The following is a 10374-nucleotide window of genomic DNA, read 5'->3' on the forward strand; positions in this document are numbered from 1 at the left end:
AGCTGTTTTAATTTTAATTTTAATTTTAATTTAATTGAATAAAATACTTTAATTTTATGAAACTTTTTAAGTTTTTCTGTTTACCTATTTAGTTTAAATATGACAGAACACTTCTTATGTTAATGCATATTTCGATGCGTGAAAGTATTTTATTCCTTCTCACTTTGCGTTTCTTTGTTTCTTTTGTCATGTTTCCAACAAAAGGTTAAACGAAGTGATAAAAACATCGGGCCATTTGTTCCATTCATACGGATAAATGTAACGTTAATCGCGTTCCCACACGATCTCGAACGTACGTTCTGAGTCATTTTCATGATTACACAATGTTAATGTTAACTCTCTATATGGCAACTGATCAGAATGACACATACTATTTCCTTTTGTACCATATACAATATAGCGTCAAGAACTTCGCATAATTTTACTATAATTCACAAGCGAACAATGCATTAACAAACGCATTATCCTAAATAACACTACTGATCCAATGATTAATTTTTAAAGTCAACCAACGATGGAACATAGAATATTAAAAGTTTCAATTTCCCGTCTCGTGTCACGAAAATCAAAACATTAAAAAACATCGTTTCGCATTAATATTAAAATTCTCGTCGCGACTGTAACCTATTAAATCACCATACAAAGGCGGCTCCGATTGAAATAAAATTTGATCAGTGAAAATCGTTCGCTGGAAACGAATTGATCGACGAGTCGATTAATTAAACGCCGCGATTACGCACCGTGACAATTTTTAAGAACCGCGGCTACGTCGGTTCCCCAGAATTTACAGATGCATTCACCGTTATATCAACTCCATTTTTGTCGACACCGGGGAATAATGCTCTCGACACCTCTCCGCATGCTCGAGTTATCTTAGGAAGATATCGCGGGGCACATATCCTACGTTACTTATCAAAGATAAGTACTCAGTAGTTTTCAGGACGGTTCGGAGTACTGTTGGCCCGCTGATTGATCCGCGCGAGTTTCATTTCCACGTCCGTCCTCGCCCATTGTCGTCGTACCACGTGCACACAAAAAAATCACAGTGATGAAATGAACCGTGCCGTTCCGCGCCCGCGTCGATCATCGTCTATCCTGTAACAGGCCGCGGCGGTTTGCCGCCGGTCCAATGAAAATGTGAATTCCATGGATTTCCCGGCGGTTGGATAGCAGAGAACATGGCGAAACGAGCAACAACGGCGCTCGGCGTCCCGCTAACTTTGCTGGCGGTGCTCATCGGGATCCTCTCGCGGTCGGTCTGCCAAAGCGTTTGCCCCGCGAAATGCGTGTGCCAGTACAGCCTGCAGCCACGAACTGTCATGTGCTCGAAGCAAAACCTGGTCCTGTTCCCGGAGAATATCAGCAGCCTGGTGAGTACCGCGGGGAAAAAAAGAAAAAGGAGGACAGTGTTCCTTTCACGTGGCGCGAAAGCCGCGGTCTGCGTTTCCGGCGCACAGTTTCCGCGCTTTATCGGCCCGATTATTGAAAATTCTAGCCAGCACTGACAATGAGTCACCTGTACAAATGTGCTGGCGAAGACGGACGGCAGTATCTATAACAGATAACGCCGCGATTCACGCGATTCAACCGAGCCCGAGTTTTTACAATAGAGATATAGACATACATACATATATATATATATATATATTACGGAACACGATAAATCGCGGAACGGATTAATGCTAACGCGGCTCGTGTTCGCGCGAACCCCGCGGCTTTATGAACGCCCCCTCGCTGAATATGATGTTCGTTGGTCGCATTCTAGGTGGAGGAATTAAGTTTATCGAACAACCTGTTGACGCACGTAACCAATGATATTAATCGACTGATAGATCTACAGTACCTGAACTTAGCGAGGAACCAGTTGAGTTCGCTGCCGGACGACATCAGCGGCCTGGCCAAGTTAAAGAAGTTAGACCTCTCTGGGAACGCAATACACAGTATAGGTGATATTGTCTCCGTGAAGCAACTGACGTCTCTGATAGTTCTGTACTTGTCCAGGAATCCGATCGCCAGTTTCGAGGGATTAGTAAACACCAACCTCGAGGCACTAGACGTTAGCCATTGCGGTACGACAAAGCTAACGAGTCTTATATTTATTATACTACAATAATAACGCAACGTGATCTATCATTAAGTTTCATGTAAGAATATATGAGATCTATATTCATGTAAGAGATCTCTGTTTTATTGATGTTATATGTTATATATTATATGTATAATATTAATATTAATATGATTACATGATGCTGTTATATGATATTAACATTAATATTATTATATGATGCTATTATACTCATACATTATTACACAATAATATTAACACGTAATTATGTATAATAATAGTATAGTGTATACGAAATCATGTGAGACCTAACAATAGATCTCGTTCGTTGCATTTTGTTCTGAAAGCAGAACTTCATTTACAGAACAACTGCCCTTTTAACTCTCTGTACTCGGAGAATTTTCTCAGATTATCTACCAAACAAAAGAATTTTTATCTCAGTTTGTAATTGTTGGACTGTGCATCTTTATGAATTTATTCTATGTGCATCATTAAAAAAGTTATATCACTTTTGGTACAGCTTTGATTATCTAATCATCAAAAGAAGATTTTTCACGGTTATATGTTTATAAACTAAACTCTGAAAATAGAAAATTGCACAATGATCTGCAATCTAATAATTTTCTGTTAATTTCTTCGAGTTTTCGATATTATTTATCACAGTACATGAACTTGTAAATACCTTGTTACTCTAAAAATTATGTTATCAGTAATAGAATATAGGGGCGGATTTGCGTCGGTAGGATTTACTAATTCGTAAAACGATTTTTGTATTTCATAGAAATACAGCAGCTAAGCAAGAATTCTCTGGTCGGTCTAGAAGCATTAATTACGCTAAGCTTGGTAGGAAACCCTTTGAAATTCATTCAGGAAGCATGGAGTCCCAGGCTACGCTGGCTCGATATGTCAGACTGCCAGTTGAATTACTTAAGTCCCTATACTTTCAACGGATTTCCAAAACTTGAGGAGCTTCGAATGTCCAACAATCCGAAATTAGTCTATAGCACAAGGTAACTCTAAGCAAACGATATTTTTTATCAACTATTTATCATGCTTCTCTACTGGTCCGTACTTTAAGAAAAGACGCGACGGTGCAACTTATTTTAGGGTGGAAACTCGATGCATTTGCTGTTTGCAATCGTCAATATTTGTTTTAATAAACTTTCTATTACAAAATTGAATTGAAATTACTATTAAACGTATTTAAATATAAAATATATACTAAACATAAATAAATTCAAATCTTAACAGTATTGCTTACGACATGGATTTTTATCTTATCTATGAAATTTGTGAAATTACAAAAGTTGTGTATTAAAAAAATCAACTTTATATATCTCCAATCGTACCAACTGTACAAAATAAAAGTTGTAAAAATGTTTCTCTTCTATAAGTTTAACTAATCAAAAATAACGCTACCCTTAAATTTGCCTTATTCGCCTTCATTGCAACTGTATAAAATCTAATAGCGAAGAAGTCGAATAAATGAAAGTAGCGTTGTTCGATGATTTTCAGAAACTCAACTTTGACGCACGGCAACCTGAGGAAGCTTAACGTGACGCGATGCAATCTGGACAGGCCAGGCCTGCACGGACTTCCGTCGTTGACGCATGCCCGATTAGCCGGCAACATGATCAAGCTATTGCCGGATCGTATTTTCGCGTGGAACCGGGAGCTCGGCTTTTTGTATCTGAGCGGCAACGGCGTGGAAAACCTAAACTCGAGCACGTTCGAGGGTTTGGTGAAGCTTCAGGTGCTGGACCTGTCCGAGAACGATCTGAGAGAGATTCACCCGATGACGTTCCAAGATAACGTCGAGCTGAAGCTGCTCAACCTGTCCTATAATATCCTGAACGAAGTGCCGAGGCTCGTGTCAGGGATCACGCATCTGGACTTATCGTGGAACATGATTGGAAGTCTGGACGAAAACTTCTTGACGGATCTGTCGAGAATCAGGAGCCTCGTGATGAGCGACAACAATTTGGAGACGGTGCCGAGCAACATCAGATCAATCACGTTGAGGAACCTCGATCTAAGGAGGAACAGGCTCGTGCGATTGAAGAACGACACCTTCACGCACCTACCGCAACTCATACGAGTGGATTTGTCAGGTATTTAATTAAACAATGTCATTATTATATTGTGTTAATTATATTTCGGTATGATCTGGTTTTGTTATTTTTTCACATTGATTTCCGAGTGAATATTCATTTTATGGTTCAGAGCTTACAAAGTGTTTTTTGTAATCATTCTTTTGTAAATCTCTTGTAATATATATTTATTTAAAAGATGAAGTTGTTCGCTTTTATGGATCTGTGTCACAAGAGCATTTGTTGGTTTTTGAATAATAATGCTTGATCTACTTTGAATGAAAAGGCGTCTTAAATGCATCATTATACGTTATTAAATACATATATTAAAATGACGTGAGGATTTTTTAACATGAATAGGAAAAATCCTTTTTATACAATGTAAAATGCGATAAGATACTGATAATATTATCTACTAATTTCACAATTTAGTTTATCTGTATGCAGTTAAATTGATAGAGTAGAAAAGAAAACGATGGCAATATGATTAACATAAACTGAGAATGAGAAATGATGTTGTGACAGATTTAAAATGAGATGTGACAGATTTAAAATGAAACTAATCCAATTTGTTAAGTAAACATACTATTGACTCAGCATCGCTGAAAAATGTGTGGAATTGATACGAGGAATAGATTAGGATTTTTCTGTGTGAATCTTGCCAACAATATCACGAGCAGACATTTCGATTCTCGAGTGAACAATTTTTAGTTGATAATCACTTTTTAATTGAATACCGCAATTTTGCAATAAAAATAAAATTGTTTTCGAGAGAATAATCCAGAACTAATACAATTTTTAATTGATCCGTAGAATTATTGTATACAATTTTACAGAATTTTAGTTTGTAAAATAACTGAGCGGTTAATCTGTTGTATAATAAAAAATTGAGAATTATGTGATTAGTAATTATGTAATTTAGTAATTATGGAATACAATAATGATTAAATTCTGTAATTATGGAATTCTGTATTTATGGAATACAGTAATTATGAATTTCAGTAATTATATAATACAAAAATTATGTAATTCAGTAATTATGAAATTCAGTATTTATGGGATACAGTAATTGCGGAATACAGTAATTATGAAATTCAGTAATTATATAATTCAATGATTCAAAATTATAATAACAACATAATCATTAACACGCAGGTAACCGTCTGACGGAAGCTCTGGATCCCGCAATATTTCGGAACAACGCGGACCTGAACATCATCAAGTTGGACGACAACCCTTGGCGTTGCGATTGCAAAGAATTGTTCGTCCTATTCAACTTTTTAACGCTGCCGCCTGCCAAAACGTCCGAGACGAATTTACTCTGCCAGAGCCCGGCGAACGTTTCCGGATTTACCTGGGAGACTGCCTGCTACGATATGTGGCACGGATCGGTGTACCATAGCCGAGACAGGACCTGGGGGTTTATAATGGTCACCGCTCTTGCGATCATGGTACTCTTCGGGAGCTTCGTCTCCATTAGGCACATGATGCGCATCAAAAGAAGGGCAATGGAGGAAAGACAGCAAATGGAATCGATGAGACCATTGCGGAGACGGTAAGAACGAGAATTTGTTCAGTAACAACTTTGTCTTCTTCCAACACATTGTTCAATTTTATTAATTTTTAAAATGCTATGATTAGACAGCGGACTATTTTGTATTTTTTAACAAAAGTTGTGAACTTAGACAGGCCTGGTAGCATTTTTATTTTATAAGGAGTAATCCTTTACGTAGCAAAGTTTTTTAAAATTACAATTTTGATTAAAATGACGAATGAAAATAAAGATTTGCAGTCGCTCAATTTTAGTTCAGAATAAAAATTTCAATTGATGTTGCATTCTTAGTTAAATTCATTTTTATAAAACTAAGTGTTTTTAACATTTAGACGAAATATAGCAACAAAATCAATAATAATAGTTGAATCAATAAATTCACTTTTCACCCCAGGAATATGAAATAATATCGTCCTATAATCCATACTTATGACAATTTTAATTCGAGTAGCCCTTTATACATTATTAAACATTCGATATATGTTAATAATCATGCAATATTACCTGCAGAGATAAAGTCAGTAATTTACTTTATCACAGGCAGGGAAAGAGACTGAACCGAATACCTCGCGAGGTATTTACGCTTTACATCGACTGCAGGAATTATTAACTAAAATCCTATTCAAAGCAAAGAACATAAAGTAGAAATATTAATCTAAATCCTCCCAAAATGTCAAAAACACATAAGAATGGTAAAAAAATGTTAACATTCTGCTAATACACAAAAACAACAATATTTCCAAAATTTTTGCAATTCTCTAAATTGTTTTCTATGTAAACGGTTTTAATCACCCTTAGATCGCTTAATTTTTATTATACTCAAAAAATTTCATAAAAATTTCTTTTTTACTCCTCGCTATTAAATAACTAACCTTCGCATAGCAGAAAATGTTCGCTTCAATTACAAAAATATTTGAACAAGAAAAACATTCACCTGCTGTAACAAAACTAATAGTAAAACGTTACTAACAGTTGGTAACACGAGATCTATACCATATTTTACAAATTCGAATCGGTTAGCTATATTTCATTATTTCTGTATCAACCACCAGCTTCAACCACCGCTGATTATTTCTTCCAGGGCGCGAATCGTGCACGAGGAAGAGCGGATCGAGCACGTGGAGCGTCGCATCGAGCCGCGGATCCACCCCTTGGAACTGATCGAGCCGCCCAGTTACGAGGAGGCAATGGAAATGCCGCGTCTGGCTCGCTCCTTGGACAACCTGGACACGATTTCGGTGGACAGATCGACCAGACGGATCGGGGGTTCCGCGGATAATTTGCGGGTCAGGCAAAAGCGGACGAGGAGATCGAAGAAGCGGATTCCAAGCGAGGACGACCTGCTCCGACGGGAAGAGCGCCGGATCGAGCGTTTGAAGAGGACGGTCGGTAACAGTAGGTCCGAGTTACCGGCGGCTGGTAGCCAGCGGACCTCCAGACCTTCGTCCGCGAGCAGATCGAGAAGGCACAGCGTGATGAGCGACGGCGTCGAATCCGGAAGCGGAAGGCTCCGGGCTAGGCCGCAGACGCCGAGCGCGAAGAAGAAGAGACGACGGCGCACCGTTTACGACGGGCACTCGACCGACGACGAGGACTCGGATATACAGCGCGTAAATTTGTCCAGGTCCATCGTCATCAGGGAGCTGCGAAGGGAGCCCAAGGGCGGCCACAGGGATTCCTCCGTCGATGTTGAATCTTCGCGGAGCTAGTTAATAAAATGCGAAAACACTCAATGGCTATAAATGCTGATGCATTTCATTATATCTCTGCCGTGCTCGTAACACGACCCTGTTTTCTGAATAAATTCATGTCTTCGTTTTTGCCCGCGGTAACACACCCAACAGGAGTAACGTGGGATCGGGGATGCTTGTTGAAGTGCTTCGAGAGACAATTCTGTTTCAATTAACAACTATGACTATTCATTGGTAGTTAAACGTCTGGCTCGCGAGAGGCTAGTTTCATCTCGTTTGCATCGTGTGTTTAAGTGCACTTTTTGCGGGGTTCTGCACCGTAGATGGTCACTTAATGATTGTTGAATGACCTCGCGTGTTTCTACGATATCAGCCAATCAGTTTCGTCGATGCTTCTCTTAATTCTGTTTTTTTTCGTTGTGGCGTAGCGCATTTAAATGGACTGTGGATTTTATGCATTTAACGCAAGGATGAACAGCTGATATGTAAAATTCTGATGATATAAAATGAGTTTAATGAATTTCAGTTTAAATACAGACCTGCGGTCGATTGGTAATTCATTGCTGAATAAACGTTTGTATCTACACTTTCGGATTTGTGCAATAGTTGGTAATTCAATAGTTTTTGATCACTGGAATATCTTCATATGAAATTAATATTGAATTAATATTGATTTAAAAATTTGAAATTAATATTGAATTAATATTGATTTAAAAATTTGAAATTAATATTGAATTAATATTGATTTATCAAAAAACCTTTCTCTTTATGCAATAATTACACAATTATATTCTTTCTTGTACGCTACGAATCGAAACAGTAGTAAATTATTTTTCATTACGTTCTGTGTAACAAAGTAATCTTACTTTTTTTTATAACCTGGCAGTAATTATGAAAATAATAACAAAAAATAATAATAATAAATCGATGATTTCTTTCAAAATTAATTTCTAGCAAAAATGTTACTCAAACAGTACCAAATGTAACACGGTTATTAACAAACTGTGGTTTTAATGAACTCATGACAACAATGAGTTGATCCCATTAAGAATATTGACAAATTTTAAATAATTTGAGAACATTTGTTTTACGTTCTGGTCGTTAAAATTCTTATTTTGCATAAACATCCGCAGTCAAGTAATAACACAGGTCAAAAGGATAACTGACGTGTTAATTTAATTAATGATCGTTGAGTTATAGATCATTTAATTATATGTATTTGACGACAGGAGGTTACCTTTCGCACGATTTGATTTATCCAGTCAAGATCATGACAAATGACTTTATCTTGACTTTAAAAAATGGCGACTGCACTTCTACAGGAGTTGCCATAACTCATAGAACAAAAATATCGAGTCTGCGTTTCATTTTGAAATCGATATTTGCTTCGATCGCTTCGATTGGCAGATAATTGCTTCGCGGCTGTCGTAATTCAAGAAATAATTAAGCATTACCAGTCTACGATCTACTCGGCGCGAGGTGTCACGATCATGATTAAGCACTATTCGGTGCACTATCAGTAGCACTTAGTTTACGAAGCGTACCGTATCGGCGATGTCGACGGAAACTTTTTCAAATCCTGTACGCTCGCCGATTCTCGTGATACCGATACGTCGAGTGAATCTTTAGATCGCGAATCAACAGTGGCTAGCCTAATCGAAGAAAATCCTATTACATAAGACACTTTGAAAGATTAGAGTCCATACTATTTATATCGAGTCGACTTCGAAGCATGACATAATTTTATTTAAACAAACTGCCACCAGAAAACGCGTTTTACTTTCATCGACCATGCGATTTTTCAATAAAATTTGATCATTCATCTCATTGTCAATCATATCGCTTTTCGTATGTTGCTAAAATTTCTAATTTTCTACGGACAATTTTATTACTTTAAAATAATTTTATCCATCATCACCGAAGCATATTAAGTTTAATAAAACTGCGAACGCCAACAAGTGCACTAGAATAATTAGTGAATCATTGAACAATTATATTATGCGAACAACTCATTAATATAAATAGTAAATATTAATATAAATATAATACGTACCTTTATTGTTGATTTATTGCACCGGTATCCTCGCTGCAAATTTTATAGAATTTCCTAATTTATTTTTAATTTTTCATAGCTCGTTTCAGCAGGTATAAAATTCTTAGCTATAATATTCAATTGCTCTTATAATTTCGGAGAAGTTGCGATCCTTTTTTTAATCGAGTCAATTTCGTTTCTGTGTATATAGATCACATGTACAAGTATATGTATGTACTATATACGCCGATGAAATGGTTTTATAAGAAGGAGCAGCGTGCTCTAATCTGGCAAAGAATTTTCAACGGGCTCGCGATTTAGTATCGCGTATGGCACACAGCAGGGAAGTGCAGTAATTTCACGCCAACCTGGGAACGATTAGCGTCAGTTTCGCGCGGCTAGCAATTACTTGATCGTATCGATGTATCATTTAACGCAATATATGGGCTAGAGAAAATTGTAATTGAGTTTCTCGAATCGAACGCATAAATCACTCGTCGTTGCGATCGTATAAACGTTAGACGAGGTTTCGTAATGTATACGGCATTGTTACGTTCTCGGTTTTCGTAGGAACAGCTGTCATTAATGGACTGCGGATTTCATGCGTTTGGAATAAAAATGTGTTGGCGCCGTTTAATGGCCGTCGTCGGTCAATCACCGATTCTCGTATTTTCCAGTTTAAGGTTGTTGCAGATACTTTTACGGAAGTTCGTGCAATTTCTTTACGAGAGGATATGTTATTAGGAAAATTGCTCGAAGTCGAAACAAATGTAAGTTTATAATTGTTTGAAGATGAGACGAACCGGTCACTACAATCGCTCGGTGGAAGCAATCATTGCAAAACCTAGCGTGGTAAAACCTACCATGGTAAAACCTATTATGGAGAAACCTATCATGGTAAAACCTATTATGGCAAAATCTACCATAGTAAAACCTATCATGCT

General features: G+C 37.4%; 1 protein-coding gene across 2 annotated transcripts; it reads left to right on the forward strand.

Moving 5' to 3' along the window:
- Nucleotides 1-948: 948 nt before the first annotated feature.
- LOC144471491 (uncharacterized) lies at nt 949-8238 on the forward strand. Of its 2 annotated transcripts, none has more exons than XM_078183579.1 (6): nt 949-1370; nt 1766-2069; nt 2847-3075; nt 3581-4176; nt 5311-5710; nt 6789-8238. In XM_078183579.1, exons 1-6 carry the CDS (start codon nt 1179-1181, stop codon nt 7414-7416), a joined length of 2349 nt encoding a protein of 782 aa, XP_078039705.1. In that variant the 5' UTR covers nt 949-1178; the 3' UTR covers nt 7417-8238. The 2 variants fall into 2 exon arrangements, with proteins under 2 accessions (XP_078039705.1, XP_078039706.1); XM_078183580.1 differs by having other exon boundaries at nt 1185-1370; nt 1833-2069.
- Nucleotides 8239-10374: the final 2136 nt, after the last annotated feature.

The sequence above is a fragment of the Augochlora pura genome, chromosome 6, assembly GCF_028453695.1.
Source record: "Augochlora pura isolate Apur16 chromosome 6, APUR_v2.2.1, whole genome shotgun sequence".
Taxonomy (NCBI): Eukaryota; Metazoa; Arthropoda; class Insecta; order Hymenoptera; family Halictidae; genus Augochlora; species Augochlora pura.

Bases quoted from the DNA above. Each gene is read 5' to 3' on its own strand.
- LOC144471491 (XM_078183579.1), top strand. From the start codon at position 1,179: ATGGCGAAACGAGCAACAACGGCGCTCGGCGTCCCGCTAACTTTGCTG. The intron at 1,371-1,765 runs GTGAGTACCGCG...GTCGCATTCTAG, and splicing joins CGGAGAATATCAGCAGCCTG to GTGGAGGAATTAAGTTTATC. The intron at 5,711-6,788 runs GTAAGAACGAGA...TATTTCTTCCAG, and splicing joins ATGAGACCATTGCGGAGACG to GGCGCGAATCGTGCACGAGG.